This window comes from Grammomys surdaster, unplaced genomic scaffold (genome assembly GCF_004785775.1).
Source record: "Grammomys surdaster isolate TR1022 unplaced genomic scaffold, NIH_TR_1.0 60, whole genome shotgun sequence".
Lineage (NCBI taxonomy): Eukaryota > Metazoa > Chordata > Mammalia > Rodentia > Muridae > Grammomys > Grammomys surdaster.
The window spans coordinates 5784406-5811671 of record NW_021604562.1 but is presented as its reverse complement, the minus strand read 5'-3'; the positions used below and the strand labels follow the sequence as shown (position 1 = coordinate 5811671).

At 34.9% G+C, this 27266-nt stretch overlaps 1 protein-coding gene and 1 pseudogene across 3 annotated transcripts in view; both read right to left on the bottom strand.

Moving 5' to 3' along the window:
- Tenm1 (teneurin transmembrane protein 1) overlaps window positions 1-27266 on the bottom strand; it is a 559933-nt gene that overhangs the window by 307800 nt on the left and 224867 nt on the right. For all 3 annotated transcript variants that reach the window (XM_028753445.1, XM_028754767.1, XM_028754112.1), the window contains exon 5: window positions 12395-12633. In XM_028753445.1, the coding sequence (XP_028609278.1) occupies window positions 12395-12633 (239 nt within the window). The remainder of the gene's footprint in view (window positions 1-12394; window positions 12634-27266) is intronic.
- On the bottom strand, window positions 2334-2706 carry LOC114638086 (annotated as a pseudogene).

The following is a 27266-nucleotide window of genomic DNA, read 5'->3' as shown; positions in this document are numbered from 1 at the left end:
TTTTTGTCTTATTAAACATTATTGATAGAATTGGACAAAATTCAGCACCTACTCAGTTCATTAGCTCTCAGTCTGAATTTCATTTGACAGGAAGAGGGGTAGGACATAAAGGATGATTGAGACCATGGGTTGAGTCCTGGATGGAAAAGAGCTAATAGGATGAAATAACAATTATTACCTTAGTCTCATTAGCAGTATTGTTACTAAGATAGTCTGTGATCAATCTAAACATTTTTCCTAATTATTCAAATCACAAAAGACATGTATACTATAGTTATTTATAAAACAGGACTATATTGTTCAACTTTTCATATACGCTAATATTTACTTATGCTTTTTTGATTTTATAAAAATGGTTATTGCTACCATTAGATTTTATTTTCATTTTATCAGTTTTTGAAAGTTCATTTAACAATTCAGTCCTTATTGTGTCTTCGCTGATTTTTTTTTTAGTTGGTTATTTTATTTATTTTCATTTCAAATGTTGTCTTTCTTCCTAGTTTTCCCTCTGGAAGCCCCTTACCTCATCCCCCATCCTCCTGCCTTTGAGGGTGTTCCCTCAACCCACTGACCCACCTACTCCCACCTCATTGCCTTATCATCCCCATATAGTGGGGCATCCAGCCTCCACAGGACCAAGGGCCTCTTCTCTCACTGATGCCAGATAAGGCAATCCTTTGCTACATCTGCAGCTGGAGCCATGGGGTCCCTCCATGTGTAATCTTCAATTTCCCTTATGAATATTGATGCAAAAATACTCGATAAAATTCCTGCAAACCAAATCCAAGAACACATCAAAATGATCATTCACCATGATCAAGTAGGCTTCATCATAGGTATACAGGAACGGTTCAATACAAGGAAATCCATCAATAACAAACTCAAAAGATAAACAAACACATGATCATCTCATTATATGCTGACGGGTATTTTATGCTACTATTTCACTGAGTTGAAGAATAAGTTTTTACCTTTCAGCTATGAAGTGTTTATGCTGACTAATCCACAGGAAAGGCTTGGACAGGGAAACAAAACTAAAAATGTACAACAGACAGAAAGAGAAACCAAGGATATGAAGGGCTTGTTTGGGTTTTGTTCAATCTTGAAACAGCCTGTATTTTCAGCTTGACAAAGAAAGAATCCACTTGTTCCATCTGGCTTCCAGATACTCCCACAACATCATATGTTGGTAAACCTTAATGAATGCTATCTCTACAATATTCTACATTCTAATGTTTATGCAAGTGTTACTACACCCTAAAGAAATGCTGTGGTACACGAACTGCTTTACTGTATTGCTCCCAGCATTAAAACTGAACACCGGAAGTAACAAATGGTTCAATTAGGTTTAAAAAGCAAATGGCACTTTTCCAACTTAAACTTTCTGAGGCCACACCTTGGTACTATGATTGTGTGTGTCTGTCTGTATGTGTATGTTGTGTATGTATGTATGTAAAACAATGTACGTTAAAGACATGATTTAACTATACGCTAGTTGGTGGGAAAACTCTTTGACAATTTCAAAGCATTTAGTTCCTGAAGATCCTGTGTCTAGAAGTGACACATTGTGTCCTTTTTAAAAAGCCAATACATTTAAATATTTCTATTTTCATTCCTAGTATAGTCCTAGCTAACCCTCCTTAAGTATAGGTTTGGTATCTGTGGATTCAAGTTACTATGGGTAAAAAAGTCTTGCAAAAGAACATTGATTGTTTTAAACATATAAAGATTTTTGTCTCATTGCCCTCTAAGCAAAACTTGGTAATTATTTTACAGACACCAATTACATTACATTAAAGGTAATGGACATATTTCATATGAAATCACTATACCACTTTATAAAGCGGCCTGATGAGTATCAGATTTGGGTATCTATAGGGGAAGCTTTTGACCAATTCCCTGCCTGTGAACAGTAGGACAGCATCTTCCATGATTCTAGTTTTCCTTCCTTCCTTCCTTCCTTCCTTCCTTCCTTCCTTCCTTCCTTCTGTTTTTGGAGCAAACATTTTTTAAGTTTTCTGTCAATAGGCTGTACATATTTTTTAGTTAATTATATTTTTACATCTTAAATATTGTCCCCCAAACCAAGTTCTCCTTCCAGAGTTCTTCACTCTATTCCCCCTACCCTTCACCTCTGAGGGTGCTCCCCCCTTCACACCACCCCCTGTATCCCCTTTCCCTAGGGCATCATGTCGTTACAAGATTAGGCTCATCCTCTCTCACCGAGGCCAGACAAAGCAGTCATCTGCTACATATGTGCCAGGGGCCACAGACCAGCCTGTGTATGGAGCAAAGACTTTTAAATGAATATATTTTACAAATAAACTGGAGAATCATGCAATTCTGTCTGCATTGGATGCAATCCTGGGCCACAAATCTGTAAGCTCCTTTGTAACTGAATCTATGACAGCAGAAGCTTTCATCTCGTGTTGAGATGACCTATGCATCATCTTCAAAATAAAGAAATACCCCATCTTTTCTTCAGTGTAACTTTTGTTGTCAAATTATCACTGCTGGATGGATCTTTTTTCTTATTTCAGGTTTGCCTTTCTTAACATCACCATGTTACCCACACCAGCAGCAGGAAGTCTTGATTCACTTCACAGAGATTATATACAAGTTTTTGGCTCCTGTATTGTCAGCATAGTTGATCACAGCTCCTACTGAAAGACCCAGGAAAATATAGAATTTTATTCCAGATGAGCAACAATATCCCCAATTTCATATCTTGATCTCACAGAAAGTGACTTTTGTTTCTTGACAGCTGGCATCTCTCTCCATCACCCACTTTTTATACATTATAAAATTAATATTAACTTGTTTTCTTCCTTTAATTAAAAAAATATAAAATCTTTTCTATGTTTTCCTGTTTGATATTTTTTGACCTATTCCCAACATTTTATGACTTAATTCTGTAAAGTATTTTCAGGATATTGTATACAGAAAAAATACTATGTACTGTTGTTATTTGACATGCTAATATGTATGTTTAATTGAAATTTAACTTCCAAGATTAAAGAGAATCTAGATTATTCCTTAAATGAAGTAGGCAAAAAATTGGAATAAGAGTCTTGTCTGCAACAGCAACAGATAATATACTTGATTTGACAAAACATAAGACTATTGCTGTGCAGAGTATATGTCTTCTGAAACAGGTTGTACAGCAGCACAGAATGCTTGCTGTCCAAACCATCTTTGTATTGATTTCTGGCAGACATACAACTAGTTTATCTGAGAGCTCCACTACCCACTTCTAGGTTCTATGCACATACACTAACCTGCAGTGTCTGGTTGTTTGATCTGCACATCAGGTTCCCTTGATGAGAAAGAAGTGAAATCGAATCAAATATTCTTTACAAAGTTATATTCATTTGCTAGCAGTTAAATTTTCCTGTTGTCACATTCAACCAAGCATCTGGCAACTGCAAAGCCAACCATTAGTAATGCTCGTAGTAGTCAATTTCTTTAAAAGTTAGCTACAATATGTTTTACAATGTCTGCAATAACTAGATTGGCAATACTCTGATGAGATTTTAATCAGAAGAAAATCTCAATGGGTCATCCGGTACACTCTTAATTTATTCATTATTGTCCTATAGACAGAAATGAAGGAACCAAGAGAGGAATATGTTAGAATCCATACCATGGTATGGATTTTCAGGTAGTATTGTTCTTTAACTGCTCTGTGCACAGCAATATAATAATATTTAAAACTGTATTCAGGAAAGACTACATTGTGAAGTCATATGGAGCCAAAGTTTATTCTTTTACAAAATGAAGTGTTTTAATACTGTGTTTTAATTAAGTCTGAAATAAATTGGGCAACCACATAGTCCTCTCCTTGTATGTTACTTCACACTAAGTTTGTTCTTAGTCTGATTGCTTAAAACATATCATCACCAACTTTTATCATATTATGAAGCCTTTTTACTTCTTGTTGTATTTGTCGTGTAATCCTCTCTATATTGGTACAATCACTAAGAAAGCACCTAGTCCTTTAATCACACTTCTGGAACTTCGTTTATTTATTACGGCTTTTTGCAAATATTTTAGTGTCTGAAGCAATTTTAATTCTGAAAGCTTACTGATAATGCTATAGTATTTTCACTGATATATTATGTCTTTTGATGTTTATTGTATTAGACATTCTAACTGATAATTTGAAAGTGTTTATTGACTTGTGGAACAATAAGTATAAACCATTACACTTAACATAAAGGCCATACTTTATGATAATTACATTTTTTAAAAAATCATAGAGAACAGGGAGGGAGAACTGGGATTGGTGGTGGGGGCATCTTTGGAATGACCTAGAAACCTAAGACAAGAGAAACTCCCAGGATCCTATGAGGGTGACCCTTGCTAAGACTCATAGCAATAGGGGATACAGAAACTGAAATTGCTACCTCCTGCAACCAGGTAAGATTTCTAATGGTGAGATAGGTACAATAACACAGGTGCAAAGCCTTGGAACCACAATTGCCAAGCCTACCAGATGTGCAGGAACAAAGGTGGAACATACTGAGACCCGTGGCATGAGAGAGAAAGAGCCCACCACTGACACTATTAATGATATTCTCCTATACTTGCAGATAGGAAACTAGCATAACTATTCTCTCAGACGCTTCACCCAGCAGCTGATAGAAGCTGATGCAGAGACCCACAGCCAAATATTAGTTGGAGCTCAGGAATTGTTGTGGAAGAGCAGGAGGAAGGATTGAAGGTGCAAGATGGGTCAAGGACTGCACAAGGAAACCTACAGAATCAACTATTCTAGGTAAATAGGGGATCACAGAGACTGAACCACCAACCAAAGAGCATGCATGGTATGGACATAGGCCCCTACATATATGTAACAGATGTGCAGCTTGGTTTTCATTTTGGACCACTAACAACTGGAGCAGGGGCTGTCTCTGATTTTGTTGTCTGTCTTTGAATCCCTTTCCTCTAACTGGGCTGCCTTGACTGGGCTCTATTAGAGAGGATGCATCTACTCCTACTGCAACTTGATATGCCAAAGGAGGGTTGATATCCATGGGAGGCTTCTGTTCTTCTTCAGATAATGGGAGGGGGAATAGAGGGACATGAGAAGGATGGACTGGGAGGAGAGGAGGGAGGAACGGAAAGCTGTGATTGGGATGTAAAGTAAATAAATAAATTTTAAAAATTCATACAATCAATGAGAAGACTGTAATTGCTCTAAATTTTTGAAAATCATTCATGGCTAGCTTATGAAAAGAAAGTTAAATCCCCATATCCATTTTCATGAACTTTTACAGTGTTACACATCAGATGGCTTCTGGAAAATATCACTGCCTACTGAGAGAATTGTGTTGAGAAGGATACATACTTCATTTTGGCACAATGAAAATGATTTTAGTTTATGGATTCCTCAAAGGAATCCTGATAGAGATCTTGAGGATCTCTGGTGATCCACAGGTCACATATGGAAAATTATAACTCTATCCATGTATAGTATTCAATGGCTTTCTTGAAACTTCCAGGTTGCTTCTTCTTAGTCAACTTATCAGATTCACTTTTAAGCCTTCTGGAATATCAGTGTTTCCTGAAGCACCAGTTTTCATCTTCTTTTCTCTCTTGTTCTTCTCCTAATATCTTGGCATCTCTTAAAGTAGATATTTCCAATCATTCAGTACCAATAAATAAAGGTGTCTCTATATCTATCTCTCTTTTCACCCTGAAAGTTCTTCTATATAGTGTCTTCTTTAAAAAGAGGAGGGAAGTTTTTATGGTGTACAATATGATTGTCCCCATAGAATGTCTCAATGTAGCTACTTAGTGTATGCATTATCTCACATAGTTATCGTTTTTGTGGTGATGGCTTGGCATGTCTGCATTTTTCATGCCCATTACCTGTTTTTAAATTTTTTGCATAGTACTGCCAAATGTATTACTCCTATCTTATTCATAAAATTTTATATACTGTGAACAACATATCTACAACCCTCTTGATTCACTGAAATGCCTTGGTAACAATATTTCACCTTTTACTCCTTTGATACTAATCAATATTCCACATGAATGACTCAACGCAGGGTGCATCTTTCTGGGTATTTCTTAGTTTGTTTAGTAAAATATTCTCTAGGATTACTCATTTGTTACAAATAATATAATTTCTTCTTTTATGGCTGAATAGCACTTCATCATTTACATGTAACATTTTATCCATTCAGTCAGAATGGAACAAATATTTCTTTAACAAACCAATTTGATTTCTTCTAGCATATACCCAGGAGTCGTGGAATTGGATGCCACTTTTGAGAGTTTTGAGGTCCCTCTACATCAATTTCCACAGTGGTAGTAGTAACTTACATTCCATTTAACAATGTGTAAGGGTTCATTTTGCCCTACATCCTCACAAGCTCTTGTTTTCTCCAGTCTTTGATATCAGCAATCCTAATTGGAGTAAGTAGATATTTCATTATGATTCTCATCTGCATTTCCACATTAATAATCTTCCTTTTCTTTTTAGTTTTAGTTTTAGGCTTTGGTAGTAGCATGATGTTAGAGTGGAGTCGAATTCTAAGCATTATTTCCTCATAAATTTTTAAATGGTGCAAGAAGACTCGGTACTATTTCTTCTTTAAATATTTGGTAGAGTTTAGCCATAAAGCTACTTTGTCTTGGGGTTCACTTTGATTGGAGATTACTTCTAACACAGCCTTCATATTCAACATTGTTTTGGAAAAATATTCTGTGATTCATAATTCAGGACTGGTAGGTAGTATTTATCAAGGAACTTAAAAGTTTCTTCTCGATTATTCAATTTATTGGTACATATTTTTTATAATAGTCTTTTATGATCATTTGTACTTATCTTCTATGTCTCCCTTCCATATTTTACCTTGGTGTTATAAAAACAACACAACCTAATCTAATCCAGCTTTTCTATCACATATGTCAAATATGTTTTATCTTCTAAATACTTCTTATTTCCACTCACTTTATTCCCAGTAGTTTATGCTCTCACTATGATTCACATGCATTAATATTGTACTCTTCCATTTGTCTTCATGACCTCAGCTTTCATCTTGTCTGCTAAACTCAACTTTAGTAGGGTCATTAGGTGTTTTTTCTAAAGTGTAAATCTACTAAAATAACTTTTTTGCTGTAACTAAAAATCTCTAAATTCCCATTTGCTCTTGGAGACTATACTTTATCTTCTTACCATGACTTAAAATGGCTCTCATGATCTGCCTCTATTTATCACCCTTATGTCCTATAGGATTCCTGTATCCTGTATTTTTACTGTTTTTTCAAGTATTCTTATATATTTTATCTTCTCTGTTATACACATGTATTCACCTTTCTATAGAAGGAATACAGCAAAACCCCAAAATGGATAAGCTCACATTGGCTCACATTGTAAGATGCCACCTTTTAGTGGTAACTGCAATAAATCCAATAATTGCTTGGTGATGTTAGCCCTTCCAATTCGGGATACTTTATATGAAAACGTAGTCCCATTTTTGCAGTATAAAATGCTTTAGCATGCCATTGCTCTAATATAGTTCATTATCATTCATTTTAGAGAACGATAGCTTAGCAACTTATGTGATAAAGGTCTAAAAATAACCACATGCCACATACCTGTGTGTGTGTGTGTGTGTGTGTGTGTGTGTGCATGTGTGTTTATCTGGATTGTGAGAAATTGTTTGAAGTCATATATTTCTTGAGAAATATTTCATCTGAATTTTCCAAATTGACTTTTCCCATGGTAAAATTTCTAAATTTCCAAACCACTGTTCACACCTCTTTCATTAGGGTACTTAACATGCACTTACCACACATGCACCCACAAACATGACCACAAATGTACACCAACACACAAATACATGAATAAAATTATTCCTGTGTGACAGATATTCAGACGACTTTATAGAAGACTTCAGAAAGAAAGAAAACAAGGTCAGGTCAGGTTAGAGTAAATTAATGTTCATTATACTAACCTCAGTTCAAATTAATAATGCTCATAATAATCCAGTTCCACCAATAGTAATCACCAATCTTTACGTAGAACTTCTAAGCATTACCATGGGTGTTTTCTGTGCTATGACTCATTTAATTATAAAGGAATTCTTTATAAATGTATTAACTATATCTATGTTTTTCAGATAAACTTAAGCAGTTATATCAATGAATTGGTTACTACTAAAAGAGATTTTGGTAAACATAAAATATTAAAATATATTATATGAGTGGTCATTTAATGTTTAAATTTCATGGGAAAGTTTCTCCATATTTTATTTTCTACATTAAAACAATCTTGGATTTTTACAAAACCAGAACATTTGATGACCCATTTAATTGCTTCCTTCTAGTGAAGTATAGAAATTTGGGCCCACAAATTGTGGGCAAAGGAAACACATCTCACCCCCCGTGACTCCATCATTTTCATCATGTTCTTATTGCACCATAATAATAGCCATAGAAATTAGCGGAATTTAGGCAAGTATAAAGGAGGTAAAAGACAGCACGTAAATAAGCTGTTACTCAAATTTTGCTGTTGAGAAAAATATGAAGTAGGTCTTTGACTCTCTGGGATAGTTTTATTCATAACTATAGCTCACAGAAACAAACTGAATAGTTTACCCTTTCCTAGTTATATTGCTAATAACCATCTGATTAACATTTCATATGTGGGTCATATAGTGTGTTGTGACATCATTTATAGAATTTAATGCTTTAATATCTACAGTTTGGACACTAGCTGCATCTCTTGAAGGTGGCATGAATCGTTACTAATTTCATGACAAAATCAAAAGAATCATCCATGTCATTAACTGATGATACTCAGTCTGAAAGCTAGAATTTTTTTTCCAATTTGTTCAATGCAGCAGCCCATTTGACCCCGGTTACAATGTATTCATGATTTCCTATTGCCTGTGAGTTTCTATTCTTGCTTATTGAAATTGCTGACTCTGTAGAAATTTGATCAAAACATCAAAGATTGCAGAGAAGCTGTGTTTGTGCCCTTCAAGCCATTGATGGAGTACCTTAACCTCGCCTTCTCTTGATGCCTTGCATATGGTCATCTGTCTTCCTGACTACTACTTCATATGGCTTATTTGTAAATTCAAGCAAATGTGCTTCTGACTGGCACTGATACATCACTGATGCCAAAATATCAGAGAGGATGAAGCATAAGGACATATTTTTTGATTCAGATGGAAAATATTTCAGATTTATGAGGAGTCCTGACAATAACCTTTCCATGATATCTTCATATAATCAGTAGCTCTCCATAGCTCTTTTTACCAAATTTTATGACTTCAAAACTTATTCAAAGGAATTATTTTCTTGCTGACTTAAAAGGTATAGTGGGTAGATATGAGGCTGTAGCTGCTTGGCTGAACACCTCAACTCTGGCTTTTCACATACTCGACTTCTACTGCTTTCCAATGACCACTTACAGAGGCATTATGCACAGAACACCTATTGATGTCCCATTGATATTGATGTGATTTTCCCTGGTGGATTGAGGGCAACCCAGCATATAGTCATTAGTATGTAAAGGTTATGTATAATGGATAATAGAGGAAAATGAAACAGCAGAAAGGAATTTGCACGGGAAACAGAAAGCAGTAATAGTTTCAGTGAAAGATTTTCTCATGTTATACAGCAAATGCAAAGGGTATTGAAAAAAAAAGGACAACTCTTACAGGCCCCAAAAGAGTGGAGGGTGAAATGGTTTCATATTTTAAAGTATAATAGTGTTTTATTTCAACCACAGAAAGCCATTTAAAAATCATCTTATATAATATAGTTCTTATGTGGCATCTTTCACCTGAATGTGTATTTATGAATTCTTATGTTACTTTCGTGAGATGGTCAGCAATAGGGCAGCAATAAGATAAATCCAGAAAGACAGGATTTTTTTTTTTGTACTTGGTTTTGAACCTAAGGTCTCAAACATGCTAGACAAGCATACCACCATTGAGCTATATAACACCTAGCTTTAGGCAGACATATTTCCTAATTTATCAAAGGTCAAGAAGAAAGTCATAATGTTCATAGTCAGAAATTTCCTTTTGAACCCATTCTCTATACGAGGTTAGCATTTTGGATTAAATTAGAAAACATCACAGTAAATATTTTGAAAAGATACCTTAACCAATCACACCACTTAGTTCTACTTACCATTGCAAGGTATAACATGACAAATCTAGTTAAAATTTAAAACAGCCAGGTTGATTTACTTAGTAAACTAGAACATTTACTTGTATGCTAAAAAGGAGGTGAGGGTTAATGTTAAAAAATATGTTTTGTGAGTTGGCCCTGTTATTAAACATAAACGAACACTGAGCAATATGCTTAACTATTTGAACCCATGAACAAAAGTAACAAGTGAAAATTAGAATTATATTAATATTTTACCATTACAACTTCTTCCTACATATATTTCCTGTTTCAAGTACTTTCATTTTTATTCATTCATTTATTTCTCCTCATAATCAATAGAGGCTGAACAGATTAAATAAACGATTCACTCACAGTAAGAGGTATATATAGTAAGTAGCAGAAAGTTTAAAATCTATGCTCATAACTATTGAACTACGTTACTATCTGTTATGTTAAAATAATATTCTATATAAAATATCATTCACTGAAATGACTACTAACAAAATGAAAAGGTAAACCACCGAGTCTTAGATTATATAGTACAATTTCATATAAATTTAAATAGAAATATATAGACTTAAACATAATGGGAACTTGTCATTAACACATTCTCATATTATCTGAATTTATTTGTACTAGGGGTAATATCTTATATGTAAAAACATTACTTCCATATAGTTAAGTGAACAGAAACTAACACATATAACACCAAGTTGATTTCATAATTCAGCAAGAACATTTTGAAGGGTGTTTATAGTACTGGAACATCTCAGATTATTCCTTATTTGTATTTTTTGACACTTATTCACTGTGTTTGTGTGTTTGTTTGTAGACACACATGTCATGTTATGTATGTGGAGATCATAGGACAACTTGTAGGGTAAAGTTCTCTCCTCACACAAAATGGGTTCAGGACATTTAACTCTGACGTCTCTTCATGCTAAGCCATCTTTCTGGTCCCTATTTCTTACTGTGAATGAGTTCATGATAAAATTCATTAGAACTGCAGTTTGTCTTTATCCTTCCATCTCATCAGAAGTATTTCACATTACAGGTCATTGTAAACTAATTAACACGCAATGCCAATGCAAGCATTGAGTGAAACATGATATACAAGAAATATTTGTAACATAGGAAAATATCCACCTTTAATAGAATATAGATTGCTTGCTGGGAATTTCTAAGTGAGAATCATGGAGGCCATCAGAGGCCATATTTCCTTATTGCTCACATAAAGTAATTGTTCTTCAAAAATTATCTGTTTACTTGCTTACATCTTCTTGTTTTATAGCTCCTAGAAAAACTGGATATGGGAAGTCTTGGATCTGTTAGCATTTTGAAAAAGTAGGAACCAACCAAGCATGGTCTGTTGTTTACAGATATGAGAAAATTTAAATCTTTTTTTATTCACTTCTCAGAATAATTCTGCATCAGCAAGGAAATGAAATTTCATGTTAAACCTGAAAAAAGTTGCTAATGACATATCTAGACAGATTTTTTTCATCAGGATATCCTATCTATTCTTGGAATAAGATTTTCAAAAAGCAAGTATCTTAAAAGTACTTACATTTTAAACTGGCAGAACCACTGAAGCACAGAAATTAATATTCAGTCAAAATAAAATGCCATCCAGAAAAATCAATACAATTTTCCATTAAGTGTTTGTGACTTTAATCAAAGTGACTGAAGAACAACATTTTTTTCCCTTAAAAGACTCTATACAATTACCCTCCCAAGCTCAAGAACCATGCACTTTCCAACTTTCTTGTGAAAATAGAGTTGTACGTTTTGGTTTCTATGAATCTTTGAGAAGACATTAGGCACTAAATTTTATGAAAGCTCTCAAATAAGTATCGCTTTAATGAAGTCATTTCCTGAAGATTCAGTAGCCATATAACTATGTACCTGTAATTTAAGAAGCTATTGTAGATTAGTACTTATGAGTTTAAATGAGAAAACCATAACAACCATTTAATTGAAAGGAACGTGGCTAACTACAGTAACCACAATCAATAAGACTGTGTTAGTACTACAAATGTTTCTTCTCAAAGGGTGCTCCTTCCACACCAACAACAGTACTTAAGATTAGGGATGAAAAAAAAATAATCCTAACTAGAAATCTGTTTGTTATTACAGCAGTTAGCTACGCTACAAACTTGTGCATCGCAGCACTGAAAGTGAATTCCTACCCCACTGCAAACAAAACAAGCAGGTTAAAAAAGAAAACTGATACATAGCATCAAGGGCTTACCAATTACATAGGCTAGTAACAAGGCCAACGTCACTGTGATTGCAGTGGCGCTCAAGGCTGTGCACTTCCAATTGCAGCATCTATACGGTTTGTTAAAAGTGAAGGCAGGTCGGGCAAAGGTGCTTCGAGGCAGTGGCCTGGGTGGTGGCGAGTAGACAGTGTTGGATGTCAGAGGGTAGTTCTGACTGGCTGCACTGAAGATAGCAGAGGAACCAGATCCATGTTTGAACAGGAAATGCCTAATAGGGAAAAACAGAAAAGTTTTCCTATAAATACCAGAGCAGATTGCTATAAACCCCACAAACACTACTGATTTCAAACTACCAGGCTACAGCAAATCTCATGAGACCAAAAAAGGGCTAGACAAAATTTTCATGTAATTCAGAGTTAGCTGAATTTTCTTTGGTATCTTTGCCGTCTCTCCTCCCCCTCTTCTGTGTCACTCTGTCCCCATCACTCCCTCCTTCCCTTCCTTCCTTTCTTGCTGACAAGTAAATGTTGCTCTTCCAGATTTGATATTCACTATGTTTTTCTCATTTCTTAATCATGATTCTGAAGGGCTGACTGCATTGTACCACCACATTTTGCTAATTAGAACATTCTAGATTCCAATGTATCTTTGCTGAGATTTGATAAATGCAATCACTCATGCAACACGCCCCCTATCCAAATATAGAACAGTTTCATAACTCCAGGAATTTGCACTTAATTTTTTCGAAGCAAATTTCTACCTCCATTCCCAGAGACAAATTCAATTCTACAGTTTATCACTATACATTCATTATGCCTGCTGTGGACCTTTATACAAGTGGACTAATGGTCCTATTATATTATATTCTTACAGGAAGATCACAGGTTGCTCATTATTATTATAACTGGATCTTTCATAAGGAGTAGTGATATATTCATAAGTAAGAACAAATATGTGTATTTTGTCCCCATAATCTACCCTTAGTAGATGCTAAGTGTCATGTGTTCTATTGTGAATTTGCTACTGCATTCATTCTTTACTTGTGTGAAACAGGCTATGCTATCTTCCTCATTGAACATTTGAGAATGAGAAGGCAGGATTGGAGAAATGGGTCAGTGGTTAAGAGCAGTGGCTGCTCTTCCAGAGGTCCTGAGTTCAATTCCCAGCAACCACATGGTATCTCACAACTATCTGGAATGGGATCTGATGCCTTCTTCTGGTGTGTCTGAAGACATCTACAGTGTACTCATATACATGATAAATAAATAATTCTTTAAAAAAAAGAATGCAAAGGCAAACAGATTAAACAACTTGTTTCATTTGTCACACAAGTGACAGCTAGAATCAGCATACAGGATATCCAGACTTTAAAGTCCTGAATCTTAAGCACTCTACTGTGCCCTCTATGGCAGTAAAATGCACTGCTAAACAAAGTACACTCTGGTGCTGCATTTTAATGGATAGTATAAAACCTCTCAGTAAGTGAAAAGTCAACATCACCTTGCAACATATGCCCAAATGCATAAGTCTCATTTCTAGCTTCGACATTGAATGGAAAAGAAACATGTGCATTTAAAGAACCCACAAAGCTCTACATACCAGTTGATGAAAAAGTTGATAATAGGGAATTTTGCTTGAGTATCATGGAGGTTAGCTGTTTTCTTCTAAAAAGGTGGTTTCTAAAGGATATTGAGATTGCCGAATATCCCAAGATATTTTAAATATATATTTGCTTACATAATAATTATGCTTGTAGGAGTTTTTCCTCAGGAAATGATGTTTATGACAATTTATTTAAAAACTTATTCATTACAGTGATATTTATAATAGCCAAAATAACCTGCCCCATCCCTAATAATTAGTATTTCATTAACTAATTTTAAAAGCACACGATTCACAGGCATTACAAATTGTGCTGTAAATATGTTTATTCGCTAAGAAAAGCATTTACACATAGTACTAAGGGAATGAAGCCAGGCCTCAAAACATAAAATGTCATTTTTTAAAATAAAAAGGCATGATATTCATAGATAAAACAGTAATTTATGTTTAGAAAGTATGGATATTTTATTAATGAAAAATATTCTTGATCTCATATCAGCTTTATAGCTAAAATTAAAAGTTTGGTATTTGGTAAATGTTCTAGTGTTCTCTTTATCTAGAGGGGTCAGGTTTCAAGTTAGTTTTTGTAAATGTACTATGTTGATCTTTGTATATGTTTGAGGTTGGTACTATTATCTTAATCTACAGGTGACAAAACTTGAGTACAAGTGATAACTAATAAGTTTTATAACACTAACCAAAAGTATTATACTACTTTATGTTCATCACATGCTTATTACAATGTTTATGATCCCTTTACAGATGAGGAAACAAAATAAAGAGAAGCAGAAAATAGGTCCATGGTTCCATAACTAATAACTGGTGATGCACAAATTTGAACTCTGGAGCCATTTCTATCAGAAAATAAGTATACTATGTTTATGTAGCTCTTGAAAAATATTAATATTTTAATGGTAAAGTACAGAAGAAGAAGCACATTTTGTGTTGAATTCGGCATGCAGACTTTCAACGGAGCTTTATTATTTCTTCCTTTGGCTTAACGAGAAGAATATGAGAATGACATCTATAGATTCAGAAAATTGGAAGGAACTCCCTTATAAACCATCTAGTAGCCTGATGTCCTCAGTTTTCAATGGGAATAACTGGGACCTGAAGAATAAAAGTGACTGACTTAAGTAACAGCTAGTTAATATTGTGGATGAAACTGGTATCAGATATTTCCTACTTAGTATATTTCCATTGTTTGATGTTATCAGTGACCCTAATCTTCACTAGAAAAGCATCGTGGTCTAATAACCTATGTAAACTGACTCAATAAAGAAACACTATCTGTTCAAATCATGTTACAGGAGGTATATGTATTTTTTTGTATGTCTTTTTGCTGTTTTGTTCATTTGTTAACTTGACCCAAGCTGATGTCATCCGGAAAGAGGGAGCCTCAGTTAAGGAATTGCCTCCATCATACTGGCCTGTAGACAAGTCTATGGGATATTTTGATTGATGATGGATGTGGGAGTGCCTAGTTCACTCTGCACAGGTGGTTCTAGTTGGCATAAGAAAATAAAAAATAAGCATGACGAACAAGGGAGTCAAGCAGTACCTGTCTTCCTCCAGGGCTTCTACTTTGGTTTCTCTTTCAGGTTCTACCTTGAGCTCTCTCACTGATAAAAGTATAAATAAAAGTTGCATTTGGTTATGGTGTTTTAGCACAGGAATTGAAACCTCAGTTAAGGCAAAAATCTATACCAAGCTGGGACTTATTACTGGCACAGATATGGTCATATGAGCCTTTTGAGGAGGATTGTGGTAGCATTTGAAATTTAGGCTGGAAAAGACAAGGGATACTCATAGCTCCATGGACTCTTGACTTGACTGTAGGGAAGATTTTTAAGCAATGAAGATAAATATAGGCCTGTCACTTGGGGTTTAGGAGGGAAGAAATGATTCTTTCAGAACCTTTAATGTGCTAATTGGCCGTGATTAGCAAGAGACTACAACTAAAGTGAATCCTTTGTTTTGCTGGAACAATTGATGCTTGTCAGCAGCAGGGTCATAAGAATATGCTGTGATTTAAGAGACCAGCACCATGTCTCTGGAAGTGTTTCCTCAGGGTCAGCAAATGGTACCTGTAGTCTAGAGCTGGCCAAAGCTGTACCCTGTGCTGGCAGCTGAACCAAGTACTGTGTACATTTCCTAGAGCTTACTGGTTTTGAAGGCATGAAAGGGTCATGGAAAGCAGCTGAGGCTTGGCACTGAGGGGCCATTGGAGAAGGTGAAGTCTCAGTTTTCATGAAGACCCCAGCATATTGGAAATGCCATTATCATGGGATGACTGCCAAGGACAATGTGGAGTGGAGCTGGCTTGAGCCTCCAACAAGCTGTGTGTGCTGCCAACAGCAGAATGGAGAAATGAACCCTCTTGGGGCCTGGAAGATCATGATTTCCTGATGTATGACGCTGAATTTTACACTATTGGACTTGAGTTTGCCCTGGTTAACACCTGCCCCCCAAATAAGGAAGTATGTAACTTGGATTTTGATGTTATAGTTCACACTTGAGAGACTTTGAACTTGTAGAGAAAGTTTGGTGTTTTGGAGAGTCTGGATATTTTAAGATATTTGGATATTTTAAAGAGACAGATTTTTTAAAAGACCATGGGCATTTAAAGTGTTTTAAACTGTGATACCGATATTAATATGAGATCTTAGAGATGAATAAGGAAAGAAAGGCCATGGATTAATAAGTAGCATGTTTCTGTGTCAAGTTGACAAGGGGTCAATTTTGTTGTTTTATTTTTTTTTCCACCATGACACAAGATAGAGTCATCTGAGATGAGGGAAGCACAACTGAGAAAACGTCTCCATAAGATTGACCTAGAGGCAAGTCTATACAGCAATGTGTTAATTAATGATGGATATGAGAGTTACTGGACAATTGTGGGCAGTACCAACCCTGGGCTGGTGGCCTTGAAAGGTACCAGAAAGCAGGATGTGCAAGCCATGCTGAGTAATCTAGTAAGGAATATTCCAACATGTTTCGGCCTCAATTCTTGCCCTGACTTTTCTCAATAATGGACTATGGGGTGGTAGTATGAAATGAAATAAACCCTCTTATCTTGAAGTTGCTTCTTCATAATAGTATTTTAGCACAACAATAGAAACTCTATCTAGGATACTTATGATCCAAATTCTGGTAGTCCTACTTGCATGACAAGAACTCTATTCTCTGAGTCATATCCTGAGCCTTCTTTTGCATGCCATATGATCTTATAGCCTCTTTTAAAGCCCGATTATTTTGTATGAATGGGTAAATGTCACAGGGCAAGCTACCCTTCAGGAGATAAAAGAAGTATTGCTGTTCCTAAATGGAATCTAATTTATCTCAATAATGGAAGAATTTAGACATGGTATATAAATAGCAATAAGATAAAATATATTTTATTGGATAAGTGACCCATACTATTGTGTGAGTTTCATGTAATTGTACTTCCTCTGCTAGGTATTTAAATAAACTGTGACTTAAAGATGCAGATCTCCTCAAATAACTGGAGGCCTCTCCTGGCTAGAATTTTCCTCATTGGTCATTAAATTTACTAATGAGTAAGAAATGTAGCAATTTATGAGCAACACAGTAGTGTAGCATTCTAAGCCTCCAAACTCTACCCTGTGAGTATTTTGAGGTGATAAAGTGTCAGACATATAACTAATACTACATAGCATCTTTCTGATATACTTTTATGCTCTAAAGGGAAAACCCAGGAGTACAGACCCTTTTACCTAATGTTTGAAGATAAAAATTCTTCAAACTTTTGCATATTTATGAAGAACAACAATTGGATTTTCAAGACAATGTAAGTGGCCCAATATGTTAGATATTGATTTAGTTTGGTATATCATTAAAAGGTAGAAGAAAGAGAGAGAATTGTTGGCTATTATGATGGCAATTACAAGCAATAATCAATATCCCTGAGCACTGTAATTTCTTCTGATGTACACCAAAGAATTTCCAAATGGAGTTTCATAAGTAAAATATTACATCTTAATGAATAAATTCAACAGTCACAGCAGAGCAGCATTTAAACTAATTCAGGTTTGAGTGGAATCCAAATCACAGTCCTCAGTGAGAGTAGATAATAAAATAAGTTTGTATACTAAGGTTCTTGTTTTCTTATTAACAAGCCAAGACTAAGAGACTATGCTAACAGTGATCTATACTGTGATGTGTATCCTGAGAAACGGCAATATAAATGGTGTGTATTGTCATTAGCTTTGCAGGTCATTGTAGAAAGTGAAACTGGTACCTAATGTGTTTTCATAGTCCTTGAAAAAAAGTAGGAGCATAAAGACAAATGCACAGTGCTAGACTTCAGCTATGTGCTCATAAAATCAGATCATTTGTCTATACACATTGCTTTTTCCCTCAGGACCCGAGGATATACTAAAATGTTGTTATCAATTTCATACAATTGGGTTTCTTTTTGCCACCAGAGCAAATGATGAAAATGCAGTTCAAGAGTTTATGTGTAAGTACTGCTTCTTTTTGCATCTGTTTTAATATTCAAGTTCAAATTTAGAAAGGGAAAGTAAGATATTACAGAAGGAAATGGGCACATAAGGAAATTGGAAGAAAAAATCTTCAAGACTGATGAGGCCCAGTAGTGGTAAATGGGAGTATCATAAATGCTCCTGTATGGATTTTAAAATCATCTATAAAAGGGTGAAAATGAACTCTCTCTTTTAAGCCCTTATACTACATAATTCTGAAGGTATCTGTTAGCATTAAATAATCTGATTTAATATGGTACTTAAAATTCTACAGGAAATAGGCAGAAATCTACAGCTTTTTAACAACAGATACATAAATAACCAATAGTTTTTCTCTTTTAGATCTTGTAAACATTCTTATGAGACACATCTAAGCCTGTATTACTGTAGCTATAAGCATTTGGATCACCTTTTTTTCCCCCAGAGAAACCTGTTCTCCTGGCTTCTAGTGAAAGTGAAGTCTATTTAAAAAATTGTGAGTAGGCCTAAATTACAATTGGATGGGATAGTGAAATTTAGTTACCTGTGTTCAAAGTTATTAAATGTAGTTTGGTGATAAAAATCTAAATCACATGACATAAATTTGTCTTCTTAAACTTCTTAAATTGTGTACTTTACTAGTGTTAAGTACTTTGTGAGAAGTCTCTAGAATCACTTTCCTCTAAAATCTGAAACACTATTTTTTCAACTAAACAACTCTTTTCCCCAGTACCCACCATTCCCCTATTTATTTATGTGATTTTGACCTCTTTACCATTGAGGAAATATACCACATTTATATTTACATGACTGGATCATTTCACTTAACATGACTTCTTTAAGATTTGTTCATTTTGCAACATGTGACAGCATTTCATTCCTTTTAAAAGACCAAATAATATTTTACTGTATGTATAAATCACATTTTCTTTATCTGATCCCTCCCTTATTAATACTTAGGGTACATCTATCTCTTGGCTATTTGGAATAATCCTTTTGTGAAAACAAGAGAAGTAGCATCTCTTTAATGTTGACTTGGATACACACCCAAAGGAAGCATGGGATCATATGGTACTTATTTTTTTTATTTTTCTAAGAAACTTCCATGTAACTTTTCCATAGAAGCTTATGTTTTTAAGTCCCACTAAGAGTGTACAAAGTTTTCAATTTTTCACATATATATTTTTATCTCTTCAATGTTTATTATTGTGGTTTATTTTTAGTTTTTAGGTTTACTTCTCTTACCTTATGTGTTTGTTTGTCTTGCCTATATGTATGTACAGGCACCATGCATGTGCCTGGTGCTTGCATAGGTCAAGAGGGCACTTTCATCTCCTAGAACTAGAGTTAGAGATGGGTGTGAGCTGCCTGCTGTGGGGTTTGGTTCCTTAGAAGAGCAGCAAGTGCTCTTAACTACTAAGCTATTTTTCTAGCCCTTGGACTTCTGTTTTGATAATAGTCTTATTAATGTGGTTTTTGCTTGCATTTCTGTGATTGTACATTGTTCCACAAGTATTTTGGGCTTTTGTTTACTGTCTTTGGAGAAATACGTATTCAATCTAATGGTTCAAAAAAACACTCATAAAAATAATACAGTATTTTGTGTTAGCCTCATTTTCTTCTCTGCCAAGAAAATATCTAGAACTGATTGTAGGAAGGTGTTATAGTCTCCATACTCTGCTTTCCATTACTTCAATTTAGAATAAATAGCCAGAAAAGGTAATTGTATAATGTTTTCTTGAGCTTATTAGTATTATAAGTTTGAAAATGTAGTGGAGTAAATAATTTTATTCCTCTACTAATAGTTACATAGAGGAAGATTTCATTTTTGGTTTTTATTCTTAATTCAAAATATTCAGATAACCTCTTTCCACTTGTCCTCTGCAAAACCCACATGCCAAATATTGATAAAACTTCTGTTCTTGTGTCATTTGTAATTTTAAGTAGTTCTTACCAATGTTTCTGCATTCCTAAAGAATTCTTAATTTTGTGAAATTTAAATCTGAGCTAAATAATCCATTCTCAAATAGCAATATTCTATGATATTCATTAGTACTGTGGTCTTTTTCAGATGAATTATTCTGTAAGAGGAAATATCTGTCCTGAATGTTAATATTTCTGATTACATATCAGCTAAATACAGGAAGCATATTCCAGTTTAAAGGTCTCTGATGTCAGAGGTATATAAGAAAACATTAACACACTGGCTTGTAGGATGCCTCTGTTCCTTTTACAATGCTTCCCTTATGTTTATCAGAAGCTGCAGAGAAGCATTACCTATGATACATCAACAAAATGGCTGTCCAAACAAGACCTGAACAAGGACAGCATCAGCAGACATGCTAAAGTAGAAGGAGAAATCTTACAGTGTCTGAACTGTAGACAAAGGACTATAGCCAAAAAGGAAGGGTGAAAGCAGGAGAAATAGTTTCTTCCCACACCCAGGGAAGTAAAACTGGTCAGCCCTGAATTCATATATATATATATATATGTGTGTGTGTGTGTGTGTGTGTGTGTGTGTGTATGTGTGTGTGTATTCAACACAAATGGGCTGAACAGATTGTATTTATATGTCAAGGTATATACACACACAGACACACACACAAATACACACATGTAGTAATTACAGTAATAATTTTAAAAGAGGCTGTTTATTCAAGAAAGAAAAGGAGACACACAAGGAAGATTGGAAGGAGAAAGGAGTGGTGGCAATGATGAAATTATATTTTAATCTACAAATCTAAAAGCTAATGCTCTTGGTTCACTGTGTAGAATGAAACTTAAGGAATCTAAGGTAAATATAAGCAAGTACATTTTGTTTTATCAGATTGAAATGATTAAATGCTTTCCTTTTTGTATAATGTAAATCTAGCAGATAAAGCAATGCGCAAGCTGGAGATCTACCTCTTGCAAATTGTCCTCACACGTCTGCATGTGTACTGTGGCAGGCATATGCATGTACATACATACACACGTTCACACATTAAATAGATGTAATAAAAAAGAAAATGTTCTTTCATATCTCAATTCTTGTGAGATATTTTGGTAACGAAGGATTATTCTCAATAAAAATTCTAATGATTTTTAAATATTCACCTAATAATAATAGCAAGGCAAAGGATATGAAAATCTTAATGAAAATTTTATTAGATGCTACATATTTGGGTATATTACTTTATATTTTTATTACACTCTCATGATATCCCAATAATATAGATGAAAACTACATTTCGTAGGTGAGATGACCAAAGATATCAAGACTTTGTAAATTTCCTAAGATCACACAACTAGTAAATTATTGAGATGAATATTAACTTCATTTTGGTTGAGTACTACAAAATGACCTACATGAGAGTAGGTATGTCTTTGTACTCTATTCTTACAATCTGAAAAGATATGTAACAAAAATAGTTGTTCAATGAATATTTTAAAAGTTATGCATGAGTCATAAAACTCAGTGATTGTGGATATATTAGCTATCAATATCAATCATAAATGTTAATCTTTGAGAATTGTTTATAGTATATTCTACTCATACTCACCTTTCCTTCAGCCTCCCTTGTCCAAGACCTGTTTCCTACTCACTCAGCTTTGTGTCTTCTTTTTGATTAAGCCAACTGAGAACAGTTTGTACTGCTCACAAGCTATTGGATGTGTGACCTTCCACTGAAGCATAGTCAATATACAACGAGCTAAATTCTTTAATGTTTTTTTTAAAAATATACCTTTCATACAATGTATTTTGATCATTGTTTCCTCTCCTCCCAAATCCTCTTAGAATGTCCTCACTTCCTCATCTACTCAAAATCACACCTTTTCTTTATCTCCCTTATTAGAAAACAAAACAAAGACATAACCAAACAAACATATCAGAATAAGACATAAAAAATAAACATAATAATAAGATCTAAAGAAAAAGTTTGAGAAACGCGTAGGCACATGTATGCACACACACATAGAGACATGTGCATGCATGCATGAGTGCACACATACACACCATAAAAACACAAAATTGGGAAGTATAATATATAAGTTAAAACCTGTAAAGTTAAAAATAAAATCATAGAAAAAAATCACTATGAGTAAAAAATAAACCCTCCAAAATTACCACTGAGCCTGTTTTGTGTCTGCCATCTACTACCAGCATGGAGCCTGCCATTAAGTGTGGTTTATATGCTCTGTTGGACAAAAGTAATTTTTTTTTCCGTTTCAAACACTTGTCATTTGGTGATAGTTTCTGGGCTAGTGATGGGGGATTGGGTATGATGGGTGATTGTGTCTACTTCCACTCTCAGTGCTGGGACCGCATCTGACTTTGATCTGTGCAGGTGTTGTACCTGCTGCCACACTGTCTGTGAATTTATATATATGTCAGCCCTGATCTGTCTACTGGCCTTGTTTCCTTGCTGTCCTCCATCCCTACTGGCTCCTACAGTCTTTCTGGCTCCTCTTCTAAGTTCTCTGAGCTATGAGGGGAGAGATTTGATGGAGGCATCCCATTTAGGACTGAGTGTTTGAAGGTATCCCTCTCTGTCTATATTATACAGTTATGAGTCCCATATACTGCAGGACTCTTCTATCATGATGGCTGAGTAAGGCATCAGTCATATTAACTGATTCTTCTTCTCCCAGAAGCTATCAATTGCCAAGAGCTCCTCAGTTAAGAGTGGCACTTTGTGTTCTCCTCTCCTCTCCATGCTGGGATTTTGTCTGTCTTGACATTGTACATGTCTTGTGCATGCTGTCACAACTGCTATGATTTTATAGGTTGAACTTCCTTGCTGTGATCAGCAAATACTATTTCCTTGAAGGCATTCACCACCTCTGGTTCTTACAACCTTTCTACTTCCTCACCTGTAATGATCTCTGAGCTCTGGGAGGACACCGTGTGTTACAGATGTCTCACTTAGGGCTGAACATTCTATAGTCTCTTATTCTTTATACCTTGACCAGTTGTGGGTCTCTATGTTAAATACAATCTACTGCAAAAAAGAATCTGGCTTATCAGTGTGAGGAACCAGTGATTATACAGGTCATAAAGCCTATGAAACAATATACTACTATTACACTGCTACATGGGCATAATATTGAAGTTACTTCTAATGACTTACTACTATATCCATAGATTAGTACATTAGTTAACTCTTGCAAGGCAATGTAATCTTAATTCACATAGTCATCTGTTATTTCTCCTTTCAAAGATGAATATTTATGTATATGCAAAGTACCTAACTGAATCTTTTAATGGAAATACTTCTATCAAATCAAAATTATCAAAAATAGAAAATTATATTAAGAAGGTTGTTTGTATTGAAACTATTAGATAAGTGAAGTTGTTGAATTTAGAATGTGAGGGATATCCAACTTTCCATATAAATCAAACATTTCTGATACAGCATACTTAAAGGTAAAATGGGACTGTAGTGCTGGTATAGACAGAAAAAAATATTGAAAATTCTATAATACCTAATCAAGTTTCTTTAGTAGACCCTCAAATACTTTAAATAACTGTGTATAAACTTCATAATAGTGATTTTTACTAAATGTCTCATTCTTTAAGTTATGCTTTGTATATCTAATTTTAACATAAAACTTAATGTTAAGGGGCCAGAGAGATTACACAGTGATTATGGGCTCTTGTTCTTGCAGAGGACTGGGGTTTGTTCCCCAGAACCTACATGGTGGCTTATTACTGCAAGTAACTCTAGTTCCAGGACATTCAATGCCTTCTTCTGACCTTCATGTGTACCAGGCATGCATGTGATACACATATATACATGTAGGCAGAACACTGATATACATGGAATCAAATATATTAAAAGCTATGCCAGCTGAAAGGTAAATATGAAATTGGTATTTTCTGTTAATACAAATGTTGAGTAAGAAGGCTCAGGTCAATACATAACATTGTTTTACATTAGTAAACTTAGTAGATTTGAATGGACTGTATTTAACAGTAAGTTGGATCTTGAGGCATGATTTAGAAGTTATAATCTTGTCAAATTCGATAAAAATTAGAAAATGATTGGCATGCAAGTTTATCAACATTCATTGAAATTTATACATCTTTCGCATGAAGGAAAAATTTAGGACTACTCAATGGTTTTCAGTTGCTCATTCCACAGCAAAGAGTGTCTGAAACAGGAACAAGCATGTAGGCATGGACAACTCTGTGAGTATACCTTTCACTTTAAACGAAACTCCACATATTTTGATACTTGTAAGATTTTTCTTAGTTTTATAAATAAGATTTTGTATTTCTATTCAGCTTCTTGGGTTCTTGTTTGTTTGATTCCTTTCTTCTTTCCCTTCTTCCCTCCCTCCCTCCCTCCCTCCCTTCCTCCCTCCCTCCCTACCTCCCTCCCTTCCTCCCCCCTCTTTCTTTCCTTCCTTCCTTCCTTCCTTCCTTCCTTCCTTCCTCCCTCCCTCCCTCCCTCCCTCCCTCCCTCCCTCCCTTCCTTCCTTCCTTCCTTCCTTCCTTCCTTTCTCAAATTCTTCAAACAAACTACACATAACCTCATATTTTTACTCCAAAGATATCAGATTCAGAAGTAAACACGGAAATCTTCATAGTAATTGTGTTCTAGTGATTGAATTTGTCAGAATTTTTCTTCATGGTTATCTATGGGTTTTATTTTTGCATTTAAAAACAAAGGTACGCTACTATTATTTGACTCTTCATGATGTATCCATTAAGAACCTGATGGCTTTACCATTGCTATTGTCCCCAATGCCCTCTGTGGACATTCTATATATGGTGTGCATCTTAACAAATATGTCAGTTTTCTAGGCTTCTACATCTTTTAAATAATTTTAGGAAAGAAAAAAATATCAGAAGATCTAACATTCATAAAAGCAGTATTGATCTTATGTAAGAGAGAAGAGAAAGATTAAAAAGTGAATATGGAGAGAATGAAGAGTGCAGGTAAACAGAAAGGAAATCTTATATATAAGGATGGATGGGTAGACAGACAGACAGACAGACAGACAGACAAACAAAAGGTTACATTTGCAAAGGGGAATTGATTTGTTTGATGCTTTAGAATTCAGGCCTCACTTGTTATAAATCTAATATAAGAAGTCAGCAATAATACACTATAATCTTCCATCTTCTGAATTCCCAGAACACAGACCAATTAGATAGTAGAAAATGTGTACATATCCAATGTACCAAAATATACTCCTTTTACTTAAGGCTTTCACAAGGAAATGGGAGTAGTGACAAGGTAATTAGAGATAAAAATTGTACAAGGAATTGTCACTGTATTAAAAGGAAACCTTGCGGGAGGTTCAGAGTTAAATGAGTATAGGTAAATGGTTTCCAATATGAGTCACAGTATAGATTGGAGACTATCGAAATCCTCCACCATGAGCTTTGCAAATGGAGAAAATAAAGGGGGGAAGACTCAGAGGAAGGCTTGTGTAAAGAGGGAGAAGACAATGACAGATTTTGCCTCACAGAAGCTGAAGACAGGCTGACTAACAACGATAGAAAAGTATGTCTTAGGTGAGGTTAGATGGATTTTAACTGTGGATTAATTTTTATCATAGAAAGGAACATATGGCAACGTTTGGAGAACATTTTATGTTGCCACAATTGGGGAGGGGGTTGTTTCTTGTTACTGACATGCAGTGGGAGAGACTGCTAAACATCCTGGCGAGTTGTCTCTTCAAGATGTACACATCAATGATTTGTTCACCTTGAAATGTCAATGACAGTTTTGAAACAACATGATCTAAAACTATTCATTTAATGGAAACATGCAGTTTTCAGTATCACTAACTCTATGACAGGGAATTAGGCACTCTTGAAAAATTTCCAGGGAAATATTTTCTTGTCAGAAATTCATGATTTTATCCTCTTCTCTAAGCTCACAGTTGTTACTACTTGAGGCTATTTTCACTCGTGATTACTCTATTATCCAAACAAATGGCCAAAACTTTAGGGCCAGAGCACATATAAAATTATATACAACTCATTCATAATTGCCTTAAATATTTACCCTTGCTGACCAAACAAAGGAAATTCTTGTAAGTTACGGAGAATTGAAGACATTTGGTACTTCAATTTAAAAAAATTGCTTCTCAAATTGTAGCTTTCATGAACTTGTCACAAAGCATAAATCCAAATCTTCAACTGCTGATTAAAATATGTGGAATATATAATAATCACATCAATTGAAACAACATTAACTTCCCCCACAATTTGAAAACCTATGAAACAGCCAAATGGGGCTCTGTGCTGTGATTTAAAACTCAGTAAGTATAATTCCCCTTGAGCACAAGAGAATTTTTGAAAAATCAGGCTTTTCCTCTGAAATTGTCCATACTTGCTGTATGAATTTTAGAACATAAAGAGAATCATTGGTTCACATTCACCACTCCAATACAGCACAGGGACACAGATAAGAGAAGGTCAACATCAAGAGTACAATGATTCCATGGAGTGCTCTGACCTATATGATAAATAGAATGAAAAACCTGTACTTCATTTATCTATGTATAATTGTCAACATTTGGGGAAAAACCCCACTAAAAATTCATAAGATGCAGCATAAAAATGGCTGGTTGGAACGTGAGTGTAACTCAGACTATATGAAATACTGTTGTATTTCCTTCATAATTAGACAGAAAACAAAAGTATCAGGAAAGAGATTGAAATTCTACTTCAGCTTCAAAGTATGACCCTATGTGAAACAAAGTTTTCTATGAAGTGCTTTAAATACTATGGCCATGAAAAGTTTTTACACACACACACATACACGCACACACACACACACATACACACACACACACACACACACACACACACACA